We start from the raw sequence: 16,105 nt of genomic DNA, 5'->3' as shown, positions 1-16,105 counted from the left end.
TACGCTGAGTGGATTTGAGTATTTTATGTGTGATTTGAGCGTATGCATCTCACAAAAACACCGTACGGCCATGGGAGACAGTAAAGGTACATTACCGCAGTACGCTTCAGAATTATTCCGACTGGGACTCCTCTATAGCTTTCTCGTTAGATGGCTAATATCAGTATCGCATAATGTGGAGGATAAAATAGCCTGGCAGTAGCTGTTCAGAAGATCGGATGAAGTGACTCCGCTATCTAAGAGAGCTGAAGGCTCTCCTTATATACACCGAGCTTCGGAACATAATATCTCCAGATCCCGAGCTGCGTCCCAGGCTCTGAGCCCCAGCCAAGGCTCTCAGTATACGCGACACATGATTCATCATTGCGCAAGGCGATTAGAACACAGGGGTAACTATATATTTATATCCTGCCACGACAGCCTTGAAGATTCGTGTTGCACATGACCCAGCAGTGCTCTTAGCTCTAGCCCGAGAGCCATTTACTGGCTGACATGTGGGGAATATCAGGAGAGGGTGATGTTTTGTGACCACCCTTAGAAGATTTTGAAGGGTGAAGGTGGCGTTTGCGGTAAAGAGAAGGAAGACAAGTTTGAAGAGCAGGAGCAATTCCAAAGCCATAGGATACATTCTGCAGAATATAGTAGATGCTTGCGTTGAGCGCATGCACATAGCCTTGAAAGAGATATGCGACACGTTGGTCACGGATTGGAAGAGGGCGTGAAATGGAGACTTCAGCTTATTAGCTCAAAGCTAGCAACCTGCGCAGTGGTTCCCTCCCCTGGCGATGTTTTGTGGGTCGTGCTAGTTTGTTTGAAGTTCGAGCGGGGATGCGGGGAAAACTTTCGGGTGGTGAATGCACATCTAGAAGCCGCCCATGATCCTGTCAAGAGTCCGCCAATGCTGAACTTCTTGATAGAAATCGTGACTGCGATGTGTTATTGGTATGGCTCATGCCGCATTGAGGTACATTTGGGCGACTCGACAGAGCGACGGCTATGCGGCAATATTCGTCGTGATTCTGACGTGCGGCTGTCAGATTCGGGATATTCCCTTATCAAAGGATCAGCGCGATATCTGAGTCTCGACTTCAAAAAAAGTTGCCCATATTTGGTGGGCATGAGTTAGGTGAGACGGGCCGATGGTGGAGGGCCCCAAGAAAAAGCATTGATTGGTGAATTCTGGGCCCTGTCCCTTGGGCGACTCCGAAAGAGGCAATCCGGCATGTGAGCACTTCTCCAGCCTTTCCAAGCGCAACCGGAGGCAACAACGGAGTAATAAAAGGTTCCTCCACATGCGTAGAGAGTCTCTTCACAGGTTCGATAAGATGCTATTTTATGTCATATTGTGCTTAGGGAAATATTGTTGACACATTGAATCTGTAGAGCCAAGGTTGGGTCCCATCACCATTCAGACGCTAAACTGCATGCGGGCGACGCACTGGCCCGCTTTCACGTCATGAGAAAACGCGCAGGTAGCTCGAGGGCTTTCTCCGCATATTCACACTCAACCAAGCTTTCTACTCCCCCCTAGCATACAAAGTATCTTCCCGCACAGCGTCGGGATTCTCATCCGAACATATACCTCCCCCATCGAACCCATCTCGTCTAGCTCAGCCCTCCCAATGGTCTCCAATTCCGCACGAAGACCTGGCGGGGAGTCGTCCTCGAGGCTAGGCAAGTCATCGCACGCCGAAGCTGGGTCCTCGAATTCACTCGCGACATCGGAGAACCATCCTGAAGCTTCGTCTTCGTCTCCAGCGAAGAAGCGAAAGCATCGAGGGGGCAGGAAGCGGCGCAATCGGCGACAGTCGTTCGCAGCCACGTCAGAGGCCATGGAAGCTGGGGATCTGACAAGTGAGCCAAGGGCAGGCTTGGTCGATGTTACCAGTCAACCTCATTCAAGGACAACCTCCAGCTTCTACCGACTACAAGCGAATCACAGCAACACGAGCCTTGAGAGCGAGGCCCTCTTAGACCACCGAGACCAGGCACCGCTCCAGACACGTCGACAGAGCGTTCAAGCCACGGGAATTTTCGCACCGCGCATCAGCCAGCCCTTCGTTCGAGGTTCGCCGCAGCGTGCTTTGAGCCAGAATGTCTTCGGCCGGTCGAAGCTCTCCCGTCAGCAGCGCGCGACAGACAGCGAACATGAGAGCGATGATGCAGACGACAGGACACCATTGATGGGAACATCCCAGCGGGATACACCCGCCGGGGGCTATGGAGGGACAAGTGCTCCGTCGAGTTCGGGCAGAATTGAGGGAAAGAGGAGACCGTCCTCGAGCTCAAGCTATAAGAGGAGGCCTGCATTTGGGCAGCACCACTCGCAGAGCAACCTCGACGAATACAATGTAAACAACCCTCCGTCTGTACCTGCAAGTCCGGTTCTTGGGCCAGAGCTCGGGTTCGACGATGTCATGCTCACAGCAGAGCTCGAACGCGGGCACTCTCCGGAAGCGTCAAGGTCTAACAGGTCGCGCGATGCGCTTATCGACATCGATGAAGAGCCAGAACAACAGCAGTACACCGAATCGACATCCGTATCTCCAACAGGCGCGACCGAGGGTTTCCGTCGGCGCATGACACAGTTGCAAGCACTAGAAGATGTGTGCCTTCCGCTCGAAGGCATGTCAGAGATTGGTCAAGAGGACTATATGCACCGTCCTGAGAGTGGAGACCCACGAGGTCGTCGACGCCGTCGCCGCTGGCCTGATCTCAATGTACTGGAAGCTTGGTCTCAGGAGGAAAAAGAGCAGCGCACAATGGAAGGGTTGCGGATGCGGAAAGTCAGCGAGCCACTCCTGGTCGGCGGTCGATTGCGGCCGCAAAAGCATGTCTGGCACCGAGATACGGAAGATGCGCCCTATCGTTTTACTTATTTCAACGAAGAGTTTGACAATACTATCCATAGCCAAACGATTAGTGAACTAGTACAGCCGGGGCAAACATTCCGAAATCTCTTCATCCCGGATCCACCTGTCATCGAAGACAGCACAGATGAGAGCGATCTGGATGACGATATCGGGCAATTGACTAGGGGAATCCCAATCCAACCTAGTCAGACCAGCGCGAATGGACATTCCCGAGTGGGAACGAGAGCTTCCTCCAAAGTTGAAGAGACTAGACAACATTCCTCTGGAGAGCAGACGCGGCCTAACACTCCCGGTCCCGCACCCACGCCTAGACCCGGGCAGTCACCGGAAGAAAAGTCGAAGCGATACGGCCCGCGACCAGCATGGTGGCTAGATGTCTTATCTCCTACTGAAGCTGAGATGAAAGTCATTACGAAAGCGTTCGGTATCCATCCTTTGACTGCCGAAGATATCCTAATGCAGGAAGCTCGCGAGAAAGTTGAGCTTTTCAAGCATTACTATTTCATCAATTACCGAACTTTTGAACAAGATGAGACTAGCGAGGATTATTTAGACCCTGTGAATCTGTATGTGGTTGTGTTTCGAGAAGGTGTGATTAGTGTAAGTGCTTCGGGTTGCTATCTAGTGTCGCGATGCTGATTGTAGCAGTTCCACTTCTCAATGACTCCCCATCCTGCCAATGTCCGCCGGAGAATCCGCCAGCTGCGAGACTACCTCATCCTTTCCCCCGACTGGATCTCCTATGGCATCATCGACGATATTACAGATGCCTACGCTCCGCTCATTCAGCGCATCGAGGAGGAAGTTGACGATATCGATGAAGTTATCCTCCGCCTGTACTCCATTGAAAATGACAACGAAAACGAGAAGTCGAGACCAGCTTCGAACAGTAACTTGCATTACGAAAAGCAATATGTCGATTCTGAGAACGGAGAGAAGGTGCAAGACCCGGGTAGGAATATGCTTCGGCGGGTTGGCGAGTGCAGAAAGAAAGTCATGAGTTTGTATCGCCTTCTTGGAAATAAAGCGGACGTGATTAAGGGGTTCGCGAAAAGGTGTAACGAGCAGTGGGATGTGGCACCGCGAAGTGAGATTGGGTTATATCTAGGCGATATCCAGGATCACATTGTCACTATGACGGGTAATTTAAGCCATTACGAAAAGTAGGTTTGAGGATCAGCGAGATCGGAGTTCAGGGTTTGGGGAGCTAACGGTGGACAGTCTTCTCTCCCGTGCGCACAGCAATTACCTCGCCCAGATCAACATGCGCATGAACGAGCGGCAGGAAAAAACCGGTGATAATCTCGGCAAGCTGACAGTTCTGGGAACCATTGTTCTACCCATGAATGTAGTTACCGGTATATGGGGAATGAATTGTGAGTCCACTCTCCAAAGCTGGCTTAGGCAGAATTGTGATTACTGACCTTGTGTAGGTTTGGTTCCGGGACAAGATATCGAGAATCTGTACTGGTTCTGGGGAATCACGTGTGGCTTGATCTTGTTCGGATTGTCATGCTTCTTCATCGCGAAGAGGGTTTATGGTCTCGTTTAAGGACTTGGATTTGAGCGGAAAGCTTCAAAAGGAAAAACTATCTCTGTTATGGTGTGCATGAGTGGCGTTTTATGCATTGGATGATAGATCTTTTAATTAGGCTGGAGGAGTCTCGGGGTACATGCATGTGCATTGCGCGGAATACATAGATCGCTTACTGCGCTTTAAATTGCAGGGATTGATTTTGCTGTATTATTGTAATCGGCGTAAACTAGTTTATATAAATGTAACAGTTTAAAAAGATGTGCTTTGATCATCTAACTATGTGACTACAATCATGGAGAGCAGTAAAAGGATACAGGTTTCGGTCTCACACCGAAGTCCGGCGTATTCCAAAGGTCATGAGTCTTACCTACTTTCAAACTTGAATCCTAACCCTTCCTCGCCCAGATTCAACCTACAATACATACCTAAACAACGGCCCATAATTCTCAACCGCCAGCTCACCCCTCCCCTCTCTCCTCAACTCTGCTTCCCTCGCAGCCCTCTTCTGCTCCTGCAAAGTCCCATACTCACGATCCAACTTCTTATTCTCCCACACCAATATCGTTCTTAACGTGATGACCAGAACCGTCGTGAAGAACATAAACGCCGCACACACTGCCTGCCCCTTTACATAGAACGGCCCCTCACTCGACGGATAAAGCCTTGTCCCCAACAACGGCCCACACTGCCCAATAAGATTCAGTAGCACAATACCTGCACCACGACGTGTATCCGAACCTTGATTATTCAGCACCCAAGGGAGGATATTCGCAATCGCAGGAAAAATCCCCGCCGCCGACATAAACACCCCAAAGTACCTGGCCGCCACTGTTTTCGCTGCTGCGAGGATCACGTAGCCGATCCCGCCGATAAGGGTGAGTATGATGAGCATGATGCCGCGTTGTTGGGTGCGGTCTGCGATCCAGGGGGTTAGGATGGTGATAAGGAAGGAGAGGAAGAAGGGAGGCGCGGTTAGGCCTTGGGCGTTTATAGCGGAGAAACCCATTTCCTTGAGGATGGTTGGGAGGAATACTGGGAGGGAGGAGAAGGAGACATTGCAGGAGAAGTACATTAGCTGTGGTTCTGTTAGCAATGGCGCGGTAAAGTTTAAAATCAGCCATTCCATCCCGGCGCATCTCGGCTCATGTATTTCAACGACATCTCCAGCCGCAGGAGCGCAGACACTGGAGATTAAGGTAGGGAGGGATACGAGTACGGTTTAAGGATATACACAGAGTAAAAGTCAAAAACTCACCCCGAGAATCCAACCTTTGGGATCTGACAACCCCTGCCCCAGCTCCTTCCACTTCACTCCTCCCACCCTCGTCCCCTTGCCCGCCTGGTGCACGCCCCTTGCCTTGGCCACTTTCTTCTCCTCCTCATTCAAAAACTTCGCTTTCTCCGGACTATCCGGCAGAAAGAAAAAAGCCACTGCCGCCATAACAATCGTCGGTAACCCTTCAACCAAAAAAAGCACCCTCCATTTCGCAATCCCAGGACTTCCGCTCGTAATCCCAAATGCAAGCGCTCCGGCAAACGTATTCGCCAGCGGGGCTGCTGAGAGGAAAAATCCCACGCGCAACCCGACCTCATGCCTTAAGTAGAAAAATGAGAGCAAGTAAGGGATTCCCGGCCCATACCCAGCTTCAGTCACACCCATGAAGAACCGGAGCGCCATCTCCGCCGCCCAAGTATGGATCCCGGCCTGTACGGTTGACACAAGGCCCCAGCCGAATACGCAGAAGGTGGCCCAGATGTGGGGAGGCACGAGTTTCCACATTATAACTTGCGGCTCAAACAGGATATAGGAGATGTAGAAGATTGTTAGGAGCCAGTCGTATCGGTCGCTGGTTAGGGAGAGGTCGTCGGCCATTCCGGCGATGCGGGCGTTTCTGGGCAAGGGTTATTAGTGGAGCTGGGGGAGGGAGAAAGGAAAGCTGTAGAGGTGGTAGGAATACGATAGTGGGCATTGAAAGCGTAGCGAGAGGAGCCAGAGCAAAGGGATTGTCCGTGGAAATAGCGACAGCAACGGCAGGGATAGAAGTGTGTGTGGGGAAACGGTGTAGCCTGGTGCATGCATACCCAATATTTGAACGATCCAAAAACGCAAGCAGGTAAAGCGACATTACCAGCGGCACAACTCGCATATCCAATTTCCTTCTTACTCTTCTATCAAGTTCCGGGTCAATATCCGAGTGTCTTAATTCTCCTCCTTCCCCTTCTCTACTTTCAATCTTATCTTCAACTCTTTCGGGCGAGTCTTCTTTTTCCACGTCGACTGCATTTCGCATTTCGTCCTCTTGTGGTGAAAGACCTAGATTCGTTGTTGGCTCGGATTTGGCTTTCGAAAAGAAGTACATTGTGAAACATTGGAGGTGCCACTAGAAAACCCGCTCTGAGGATGGATAACGACTGTGAAAAAATCCGTGATGTAAAACAGGGGACGGCATATTTAAGCACTTCCAAGCCCACGCCAATAGCGCCGGAAAGGCTTGTCTTACCTCCACAAATCGCAATGTTGCAAGCCACATCCCTCCAAAATCCACTTCGGACGTGAAAACCGGCTTGTGTTTTAGTGAACTGGTGTGTCTCACCCTGTGAAACCGTGTCATGTGCATTTAGAGCTGCTGATTTGGGGTTAGTTTTTGTGCGAGATATTGCGGGGCGAAGTGCGGATGACGCATGTTGAACTAGGATGGGAATATGAGATCGGGGCGAGATGTCGGTCGGGGTTGCGAACTACCCGTTCGATTGGCTTGACGAAAATTCATCTGTTTTTTTTCTATCTAACTATCAATTTCCATTTTCAAATCTAAGCGAAGGACTTTTGATTCATCCTAGCTCTTCTGGTTTACAACTCACATTGAATAGATGCGCTAGTCACCACATAGGTCCTCTTCCTATCCCAGGGTCTAACTAGATATTGAGTCGAGCCCCAAAGGTTGAGAAAGCTCACATGAGGACGGGTGTTAGCTGCAAGGAGAACCGGTAGAAGAAGTACATGGCACCAAGGCTTGATATCACCCTTTCCTGTGCTGTTCTACATGTCGTGTAACCCGCCGCAGCGATTTCTAGAGTTACACGGTCCGTCCCTAGGAACTCGGATTTCTGCAACTTCGTGAATATGCGATTGTCGTAAAGGCATTGTAAACTCTACCATGTGCGTCCCTAGCCGCATGAATTCGACAAGTTCATCCTAACTCCACCTTCTACAAAGCGGTGCTGGTGGAGGTCTGTAATGCTCTATTTATTGTGAACAGAGAAGATTTAACGTTAGATAGTGTTGATAAAAAACCAGACCAGAAGTCTGGCAGACAAGTGGGAGAATCTAGTATGGATTCGTTGAGTTTGATGCGGTATAGATAGATTAGGCTACATGTTCCCACTGAGCATAAAATCCGAATGAGAGTGGTAGAAAACAGGGTCAAGACTGAACAATACGAATAACCGACTGAATGATCTCATGGGGGGTTCACAGGACTAATTTAAATCCGAGTACGTCGGCAATCCATACACACCTGCAACTGGCAACGCTTGCACTCGAGAATAAACTTCCGATGCCTTGTGTAGCAGATTTCGCAGAGAAAGCTACCACCTCTTCCTCCGTAGATCTGTTGGAACTTCTTCCGGCCATGGTGATTGCAGTCTTCATGCTCTCCTTGATTAGCATGCATATTATCTTGCATTTCTTGGATGCGGCGCTGACGTTCTGCAGGCAGAATATTTAGCGGTGCAACTCGGTCCACCCTCTCCTCCGCCCGGCGAACGAGGTTTACTTCGGTCCAGAAAGCACACTCGCAGCGGTGCCATTCCACGCCACAGAGGTAGCAGAATTCTGCACCACATCGGCACCTTCAATTTTAGATCAGTATGACAGAAAATGCGATAGAGAGAACAGGACTAGGGCCTCAACTCGCCTCATATGGTTACATCCCGTATCGATCTCAACAAGGGCCCGGCAGGAGAAGCACCTTTGCCAGTGTTGTTCAACGCCAAGTTCCAAAGTAACTTGAAGCTGTGGATCAGCAGGGCAGTCGCCTCCATGGAACGGGTTCTTGCACAATGTGCATGTGAGCGCATTGCAACGCGGACAAACCGCTTCACCGGCCCGGATATGGCTTGATGCTATAAATCGTCCACATTCGGAATTACTGCAGAATGTCTTATCCCTTGTCATTTTCTCAATTTCTGCATTGCGGAAGTCGTCTAATTCCTCTTCACTCAAATGTGCCTCAATGAGTGCGGGTGGGATGGGGTTTCCATGGCATCGTGGAGGTAGACAAGCAAGATCATTGTCAGAGACGGCTCGTAGAATGATGCGTTTTAAACACCGGTTACAGTAGTCGTCTCCACAGCTCAGGCGCGTAATGGATGCCCAGCGGAAGCTGTCCCTGCAAGAACAACATTCGAATTGTTCTCGGGAGAGCCTCCCGAATGCGTCTGCCTGGCGCTGAGCATAAGGGACTGATGGCCCGGCCCCATTTTCTTCCTCGTCGAAGTGAGCTTCCTCGCTTGCAAAATGTGTGACAAAGCGGCGGATGATCTCGTCGTCGATGAATTCGTTTCGGCCTTCTTCTGTGTCTGGTGGCGGGGCTTCAAGTTCGGGATTATCGGTACTGATTTGGACGGCGATGCGCCGATCTTCCTGGGCACGGCTCTCCTCTTGAGCAAATTCGGCGATGGCTTCTGCGTCAGCATCCACAGCATGTGCGACACTGTGGGCAAGCTTCACGTCTCGAAGGAATGCCAGGTGGGCTGTAATCTCAGCCTGATAGTCGACATATGCTACTGCAAGGTCTGGGGGACTTTCGGCAGGGTACTTTCCCTTCCGAGTTTCCCCGTGGTAGTTGATCTCCTCTAATTGGAGGGCGAGGGCGGTAATCTCATCATCTAGGTAAGTTGGATGAGAGGGCTGAATGGAAATGACAGCGGCACTCATGGTAGTGGAGCAGTGAAGAATGCGGAGGAGGCCAAAGTCACAAGTATGTAGTAACCTCAAAGGGTGCAAAGGCCGATGGGAAAGGAATTGGAATGGAACCAGAAGTTCCCCTGAGAAATAGGGGTACTTATCAGCTATGTTACCCCTCAAATTTAGATGCGGATGTTATTTGCATGTGGTACGGTAAGCTAGTTTTTGGAGCGCCTGATTCGCCTGATAGCTGCCTACCAGAAGTCGGAACCAAAAATCCCAAGCGGGGATTTCGACACTATGCGCGAGAGAGTGGAAGGCTAGGCGAGGGAAACGGTTCTTCTCTATCTCGATGTGCTGCAGAATGACTGGTATTTTGCCTTGTCGAGACATGAAATCACTATTGGCGGTGCATAGCCTCCGCTCACCTCACCGTCTGACACAATCTCCCATTTTGAACCTCCGGCAAACCCCCATCATCCTTAATATACCAGCCCTCGCTCCCCACCGCCGCCTTCGCATAAAACACGTTATCCGGATCCAGCTTCTTCTTCAACGCCAACAACCTCGGATAATTTGCTCCAAAGAAACTCTGCTGCCAGTCCGGCTCTCTGATATCCGCCTCATTCATGTAGGCGCCGCTGCCGGGGGTAATCGCTTTCAGCATCGGCACAATCTGGTAGCTGACTGCGTTTCGTATTGTGTTGATCATCGCAACACTAGTACCAGTCTCCCAAGTTCCGGCAACCATGAGGAACACCGCCGAATCCCGGTAAGCAGGGTTGATGGCATTATCAACGCCTTTCGGAGCCGGATTGCGTTGACAATAGAAGAAGAAGCCGTATCCAAGATCCGTAATGTTCTTCAAGGTGTTGAAAGTGTTGTTGAGAAGAGTTTGGTCTTCGAAATTCTTACGTGGGAAAAGCCGAGATCCCGTCGCGGTGTTCGGCTTGTGCTCATCAAATGGAGCTTTGATTTTGGGGAAAGCTCGCTCCCAGCCGGTGAGGTAGGTCTCATGGAATGTCGAATGTTGAGGTACGGAAAGCCCGAGAGCAGTGAGCCGCTTGAAAAAAGGTGCCATCAATGCGTCATATTGGGAGATAGTCATGTTTGGAGCGAAGAATGAGGTCATGTTGAACCGGAACCCTGGGCTGTCGCCCTTGATCAGCTGAAAAGATGGGAAAGCCTGTGAGCCACTGTCCGCAATGGCGGGAATATGCTCAAGATAGGCCCGGAAGGCGGCCCAAAAGGTTGCGTTTGTGACGTTCGGGCCAGTCGAGAAGTCCCATTGAGAAACGGTAACTGGAATCTTCGGATGAGCTTTTACGGTAACGGAGGTGACAACGCCAAAGGTACTACCACCGCCTCCTCGGAAGGCCCAGAAAAACTCCGGCTCGGTTGTAGGTGTGATATTCACGTGGGTTCCGTTTGGAAGCACCGCAGTGAGCTCCACAACGTTGTCAGCACCCATGCCAAACAGACCTCCGCTCGGCGAATGGCCACCTCCTGCGAGATACCCACCAGCAACTCCGACGGTCTGAATGAAGTTAGCAGCAATAGGCTCCAATAGGAAGTCGTGAACTTACTGAGCATTCGCCCCCGACGAGCGTAACACCATGATCTTCTGCGGTTTGATAATATTGTCCCAATTCCACACCGGCTCCGACTCTGACGGCTGGGCCTGTGTAGTATGCAGTGGAATAGTTCGGCAACCAGTCAACCTGATTCATGTTGTGCGTCCATATGCTGAGGGAGCCCGCCCCAGTTGACTTGCCGCTGATGTCGTGTCCCGTGTTCTTGACAATGAGGCGGACATTCTTCTCCTTGGCAAAGGCAATGGCAGCACTGATCTGCGCCGGAGTAGTGACATTGACGACATATTCTGGAGAGCCTCCGATTGTGCATGGAGTGGACGGATTTCGGGATGGTAAGCAGGACGCTCCCTGGTAGTACGGGTAGAGAATGCTTGATGGATCGGCAACGCTGCGCTATGATTAGTGGGGGCCACCCCAGTCGTTTGAATGTCTTACCGCAATTCATGATTTCCCCAGTTCTCGAGAAGGTACTGGCATTTAGCGGCATCATACTGCGGCCACGATGAATGGCAAACCGCCGCGAGAGGAACCGGTTTGATCAATGCGCCCCCAACGGTTTGATTTAGCTTGGCCCATTCCGCATCAGTTGGCCATTCCTGGTCTCCTGGGAAAACTCTGCAATGTTCCGTCCCATTCTGTCGTTGATGGAGAATCTGGGATCTCGTATCGACATAAGAAATTGGATATATTGGCGCCGAAGATGCAAGGAGACTGGAAATGTCCGCGGTTGACGCAAGCTGAGCCGAAATAAGAATTGATATAAGCACGTGAAGATTCATATTGCTGACCCCAGATTCCGTCGAGCTGGAAACTATGGGAAGTAGCCGTATGCCGACAATTCAGGAGCCTCTACTCGGTAGATATACCGTGACAGTGTGGGGTTGTGGAGTCATGGGGACCGGGAGAATGATTTAATTGGGGGGTAATGAACGATTAAGTATAAGATATGAAATAATCCACCGTAAGCTCAGATGAGTGTCCAAATAATTCGTAAACTTAAGACGATGGTAGTGGGGAGCACAGACTGGGGATGGCATGGATGAAAACAAATAAGGAAAAATTCGCCCCAGAGGGCATAGAGTACTACGAATGAGGCAACTGAACGAAGAAATCGGATGTTCGTAGATCATGAATGTCTGCAGTGGCAAGGTAAGCAAGCGGCATTAGCCTGATTTTGGTCTTGGCCGCACTTCGAGACCCGGCACATATCGTGGATCAGGATCCCGTACAGTAAATACAACTTATGGGACGCAATTACGAAGATCATCGCTAGTATAATTGGGGTTGTCTGTGGGGAAGCTATTTACGAAGCGTGTGATCGACACCCCATGCAAGGATCCGCACATCGTAAGCATTGGGGTAATTATGGCCACGATCTTGAGCAACGTAGGGGTTCGACTTAGAAGGCGAGTTCGACCGGGAAGTGGATCTTTGGTGCCTCGGAAATTTTTCCAGAATGCTTTACTTGAGCATTACATAAGCGGCTATCCCAACACCCACAGGTATACAAAGAGTTTTCAGCATCGTCTTTAATCCGGACTTTAGGACCCGAATCTGGGTCTTGTGCATCCAAATAGCGAATTCTTTTGACTCATTCATGAAGGGAAACTCCCCATCTGGAGTGGGCTTTCCTAAGAAATCACACAAGGGCTTCCAACCACTTCCAAGTTGATACTCTAGTATCCTCTCCTTTGGAACCGACCTCCTCACTAGTTCGTAGTGCTTCCGGTACGTCTCCTTGGCATTCTTTTCAAATCCGGCCCGATCGGAGCAATTGAACATCCCATACTCCATCTTGAGCATCAAGGTCGCGGGCCGAGCGCGCATGAAGTAGGGATCCAGTATCTTCAACATGATCCAGACCATCCACGTATAGGAAGCGGCGATTACTTGAGAGCTGAAGGAGTGGTACCATTTTTCTAGGTCCCGCTCGACGAGAACAACTTTTGCCTGCAGGTGTAAGTGATCGTTTGTCGAACCTGCTCCTAGATAGGATTTGAGATAGGTCATACATGTGGATACATTTTGATAAACTCCTCCGTGAAACCAAGAACGGGGAAGTCGCTAAGCACCTGGAAATCACCGAGGAATGCATCAAAGTCGTCTTTTTCGAAGGGCCTGCCCCGGCCATAAAATTTCGCGTCGATAGCTTTCTCCCACAGGATCTGGTCCGACGGTCTCGCAATGAAGTCGAAACCATGGTACGTTGAAAGACCTAAGGCATTGTAGGCCGCCATCATGGACACCGAACCGGTTCGTGGCATGGAAAGGTGGAGAACCTCCACTGGAGTCTTGCGCTTTGAGTTTTCCATCGTGTGGCAGGGTGCTTTGGATTTTCTTTGCAGCGGGGATCTCATGGTATTTAAGGAACCGAAGTAAGCGCTAATGAGAGTGACATTGGTCGCCTAGGGGCATTGCGTTGGGGACAGATAGTGGAATGACACAAACAGCGGATGGATAACATGGCGCAGATAGAGTGCAGCCACATATGTGTTGCTGGCGTTGTTCTTGACTTAGACGAGGTGCTACTTTAGTGTGTTGATGGTGCTGGCAGTGGGAGCTCTTCAACTAGGTTCTCGCTGGAAATCAACTTCGTGCGCACCGCGGACGGGTCGTGCACGGGCGGGTTGGCCCTCAGGAACAGCGGCATAGTTGGTAAACGGGGCTGGGCGAGGCTCTGTTAAGGAGGCGGGCTGAACAACACCTACCGTAAGGAAGTTACTCAAAATCCCATGCAGCTGATTCTACTCCTAAGCCATACGGCGACTCGACACATCACATCATCCACTATATCCGCGATGCCCAGAAAGTTTCATATCCATCGCTTAAATGTCGATTCTTAACTTTCCCGTTAGGAAAGCTCCGAGAATTGTGTGTCGTGTAGTCCATCTCGCGGCCAAGGGTTCGCTCCGACCGCTGGGCCGCGAAGTGTCTTCCCTCCCATACATTCTTCTCCAATGTGATCATCATGCTCCATGCTTGGGTGTAATTGTGTGTCTACTAGGTAAGATCTCTTTGTATAGTAGTCTTGTGGTGGTTAGCTCGTTCGTTCAGCGGCGCGGGCTGGATTATTCTCTTTTTGAAAGGGATGGAGTCGGAAATTTCGGATGTGGGACAACATCAGCGAGGCCCAAGGCATCTTGCGACAAGACACAGGTCTTTTGTATTTGAAAGGGTCTCGACAGAATATTCAGCATCATTCCTAAAAGAGGTAGTACGCCTTTGGCATTTCTTCTATGTCCGTCACCTTTAAAAGAACTACATTCGAACCGAATGAATCCTGGATCGAAGACCTTATGCCCCGCCCCAGCCATCCTTAAGAAACATAGACGACCGACGAACTCCTAAGTGGTTCCTCCCCCCGGAAGACCTATCACAAGATGACGGATCAGACAGACTACCTCTAGAATTCTAAACCCTGTGTCTACGACGAGATCAGTAGCGCCTATCGAGACAAAGTTGCCATGTGCTATTCGGCAGAGAGCATTGCAATCTCCGCGTGCTCCTTTGATTGCACTCTACCTGCTTCACGATCGCACGATCAGTAAGGACATTCAGCACATCACAGGCATGGCACCAAATCTTCTCATCCCCGAACGGAAGTCCCTGGAGATCACTCGAATCACATACCCAAGTCGCCGAACTACCAAGACGAGTCTATCATCTAAATACGAAGAAGACATACCGGGCGCCTTTTCCAACTCCCGAGTAGCTCGAGCGCTGTACACCACTGACGACACACAGGTGAACTAGAACGGGGTGTAGCACATACTCGCAACCTACGAGAAGGACTGATACTATCTAGAACGCAGCGACTTGCAGTAATTGGCACTCAAGCTTCTATTGCCGACAGTGCGAATTGATTTCGACCGTGGACTTTGAGACTCTACGAGGCAGCATAGGAACTTCAACCTCACATCTAGAGGAATCCAGTCGCGGCGCCAAAGGGACGGTGTTTATAGCTCGTCGATTTTGAAAAATAATACTTCGCTACTCGCTTTGTCGACTATGAGAAAAGTCCCACCCCTAATGCCCCTTAAGTGCCTCATCCATGACCTTCTTCACTGCCGGCCGCGAGGTCATCTTATCCATCCACTCCTTCACCGCTGGGAAATCATCCGCATTGAACGCTTCCTTCGGCATCATCCTTGCTGTAAGATCCTGCCATGGGATCCACGCGAGGTCGGCATAGGAAAATTTGTCCCCCACGAGCCATGGCCCACCAGTACTAGTGTCCGTCTTCCTCCCTGAAAGATGACCTTCAACCACTCCAGTAACTCGATTAATCTCTTTCGTGTAGCGTTCAACAGCGCTTGGCACCTTCTCTGGGTGGAACTTTGAGAACCACACTGCCTGTCCATAGTACGGGCCTTGGCCTGTTGTCTGGAAGAAGAGCCACTGCTTCGCATGGTACGACTCTGGCGTCCCGGGGGCAAAGCTCAATTTGTGCTTCGTGTCATACTTCTCGATCAGGTATTCGATAATCGCACCAGATTCCCATAATGTGAGGTCGGTGTTGGGGTCGTAGATAGCTGGCATCCGGCCGTTGGGATTAATAGCGAGGAACTCGGGCTTCTTGAGATCGGGAAACGAGATGTCTTCGACCTCATATGGAAGCTCAAGCTCTTCTAAGAGGATGGCAATTTTCGGTGGATTGGGTCCGCCTTTGCCCCACAATTTGATTGGCTTAAGTTGCGAGGACATGGTTTTTGGGCTCTTCAATGGAGAATTTCGACAGTTTCGAGAGTTTCGTGAGTTACGATTTTGGTGTTTGGACTTTGGACTTTGTTTAGGGATATAATGGGAAAGAAACTATGGTGTTGTCTTATACTACACCAGCGACGTTGACCGGACCGGATCAGCATCCTTCCGTGGACCTCGAATTATTCAGCGTGCATAGTGAATGTTTCCCGAAGGAAGGGATGCATTTAACCTTACTTACTCAGCTTCATCTTCACGGACGAATCTGCACGAACTTTGGATGCTTTCTTCCGATAGCCTCTGTTCCGGGTACCTGCATTCACTGTTTTGCCGAAACTAGCAAATTATCCTCTTGTCGGAACGAGATCTTTACTCTTATTGGAACGAGAAAGTTTTAGTGGAATAACTTGGCACTGGCATTCATGTTGCATTAGTAAAACAAAGAGCACAATGGCCCGCAGTCGGTCTCTCGGCCTCTCATATGTCCGAA

The 16,105-nt window shown here is 50.3% G+C and overlaps 7 protein-coding genes across 7 annotated transcripts; 2 read left to right on the top strand and 5 right to left on the bottom strand.

Moving 5' to 3' along the window:
* Positions 1 to 1,513: 1,513 nt before the first annotated feature.
* On the top strand, positions 1,514 to 4,570 carry BDR25DRAFT_249825 (cora-domain-containing protein). The gene is made up of 4 exons (XM_033686035.1): positions 1,514 to 3,473; positions 3,522 to 4,036; positions 4,095 to 4,249; positions 4,307 to 4,570. The coding sequence occupies exons 1-4, from the start codon at positions 1,623 to 1,625 to the stop codon at positions 4,423 to 4,425; spliced, it is 2,640 nt and encodes an 879-aa protein (XP_033554519.1). The 5' UTR covers positions 1,514 to 1,622; the 3' UTR covers positions 4,426 to 4,570.
* A 252-nt stretch (positions 4,571 to 4,822) lies between these two features.
* On the bottom strand, positions 4,823 to 6,701 carry BDR25DRAFT_207354 (pantothenate transporter liz1; the record flags this gene model as incomplete). The annotated part of the gene is made up of 3 exons (XM_033684526.1): positions 4,823 to 5,485; positions 5,666 to 6,302; positions 6,493 to 6,701. The coding sequence occupies 3 exons, from the start codon at positions 6,699 to 6,701 to the stop codon at positions 4,823 to 4,825; spliced, it is 1,509 nt and encodes a 502-aa protein (XP_033554518.1).
* A 1,194-nt stretch (positions 6,702 to 7,895) lies between these two features.
* BDR25DRAFT_364571 (uncharacterized protein) lies at positions 7,896 to 9,356 on the bottom strand (the record flags this gene model as incomplete). The annotated part of the gene is made up of 2 exons (XM_033696853.1): positions 8,307 to 9,356; positions 7,896 to 8,262 (listed from the first exon to the last, which is right to left on the bottom strand). The coding sequence occupies exons 1-2, from the start codon at positions 9,347 to 9,349 to the stop codon at positions 7,896 to 7,898; spliced, it is 1,410 nt and encodes a 469-aa protein (XP_033554517.1). The 5' UTR covers positions 9,350 to 9,356.
* A 359-nt stretch (positions 9,357 to 9,715) lies between these two features.
* Positions 9,716 to 12,034, bottom strand: BDR25DRAFT_2937 (FAD-binding domain-containing protein). The gene is made up of 3 exons (XM_033688740.1): positions 11,350 to 12,034; positions 10,906 to 11,302; positions 9,716 to 10,856 (listed from the first exon to the last, which is right to left on the bottom strand). The coding sequence occupies exons 1-3, from the start codon at positions 11,691 to 11,693 to the stop codon at positions 9,744 to 9,746; spliced, it is 1,854 nt and encodes a 617-aa protein (XP_033554516.1). The 5' UTR covers positions 11,694 to 12,034; the 3' UTR covers positions 9,716 to 9,743.
* Positions 12,035 to 12,163: 129 nt separating this feature from the next.
* Positions 12,164 to 13,234, bottom strand: BDR25DRAFT_299522 (uncharacterized protein). Its single transcript, XM_033689172.1, has 2 exons — positions 12,927 to 13,234; positions 12,164 to 12,864 (listed from the first exon to the last, which is right to left on the bottom strand). Exons 1-2 carry the CDS (start codon positions 13,224 to 13,226, stop codon positions 12,376 to 12,378), a joined length of 789 nt encoding a protein of 262 aa, XP_033554515.1. The 5' UTR covers positions 13,227 to 13,234; the 3' UTR covers positions 12,164 to 12,375.
* A 221-nt stretch (positions 13,235 to 13,455) lies between these two features.
* Positions 13,456 to 14,667, top strand: BDR25DRAFT_347999 (uncharacterized protein; the record flags this gene model as incomplete). Its single annotated transcript, XM_033694349.1, has 9 exons — positions 13,456 to 13,508; positions 13,553 to 13,569; positions 13,600 to 13,745; positions 13,799 to 13,899; positions 13,969 to 14,007; positions 14,039 to 14,089; positions 14,206 to 14,262; positions 14,354 to 14,413; positions 14,460 to 14,667. 9 exons carry the CDS (start codon positions 13,456 to 13,458, stop codon positions 14,665 to 14,667), a joined length of 732 nt encoding a protein of 243 aa, XP_033554514.1.
* Positions 14,603 to 15,850, bottom strand: BDR25DRAFT_299521 (glutathione S-transferase). The gene has a single exon (XM_033689171.1). The coding sequence runs from the start codon at positions 15,616 to 15,618 to the stop codon at positions 14,941 to 14,943; it is 678 nt and encodes a 225-aa protein (XP_033554513.1). The 5' UTR covers positions 15,619 to 15,850; the 3' UTR covers positions 14,603 to 14,940.
* Between the last annotated feature and the right edge of the window lie 255 nt (positions 15,851 to 16,105).

Source organism: Lindgomyces ingoldianus, assembly GCF_010093535.1.
Source record: "Lindgomyces ingoldianus strain ATCC 200398 unplaced genomic scaffold BDR25scaffold_1, whole genome shotgun sequence".
Lineage (NCBI taxonomy): Eukaryota > Fungi > Ascomycota > Dothideomycetes > Pleosporales > Lindgomycetaceae > Lindgomyces > Lindgomyces ingoldianus.
The sequence above is the reverse complement of the archived record's forward strand: the minus strand, read 5'-3'. Positions and strand labels throughout refer to the sequence as shown.

What these genes read in the sequence shown, in the direction of transcription:
- BDR25DRAFT_249825 (XM_033686035.1), top strand. Translation starts at nt 1,623, where the DNA reads ATGGTCTCCAATTCCGCACGAAGACCTGGCGGGGAGTCGTCCTCGAGG. An exon ending in AATTTAAGCCATTACGAAAA is followed by an intron (nt 4,037 to 4,094) that starts GTAGGTTTGAGG and finishes AACGGTGGACAG; the next exon opens with TCTTCTCTCCCGTGCGCACA. An exon ending in CGGTATATGGGGAATGAATT is followed by an intron (nt 4,250 to 4,306) that starts GTGAGTCCACTC and finishes GACCTTGTGTAG; the next exon opens with GTTTGGTTCCGGGACAAGAT.
- BDR25DRAFT_2937 (XM_033688740.1), bottom strand. Translation starts at nt 11,693, where the DNA reads ATGAATCTTCACGTGCTTATATCAATTCTTATTTCGGCTCAGCTTGCG. An exon ending in TGGGGAAATCATGAATTGCG is followed by an intron (nt 11,303 to 11,349) that starts GTAAGACATTCA and finishes ATCATAGCGCAG; the next exon opens with CGTTGCCGATCCATCAAGCA. An exon ending in TCGTCGGGGGCGAATGCTCA is followed by an intron (nt 10,857 to 10,905) that starts GTAAGTTCACGA and finishes AACTTCATTCAG; the next exon opens with ACCGTCGGAGTTGCTGGTGG.
- BDR25DRAFT_299522 (XM_033689172.1), bottom strand. Translation starts at nt 13,226, where the DNA reads ATGGAAAACTCAAAGCGCAAGACTCCAGTGGAGGTTCTCCACCTTTCC. An exon ending in TTATCAAAATGTATCCACAT is followed by an intron (nt 12,865 to 12,926) that starts GTATGACCTATC and finishes TTACACCTGCAG; the next exon opens with GCAAAAGTTGTTCTCGTCGA.
- BDR25DRAFT_299521 (XM_033689171.1), bottom strand. Translation starts at nt 15,618, where the DNA reads ATGTCCTCGCAACTTAAGCCAATCAAATTGTGGGGCAAAGGCGGACCC.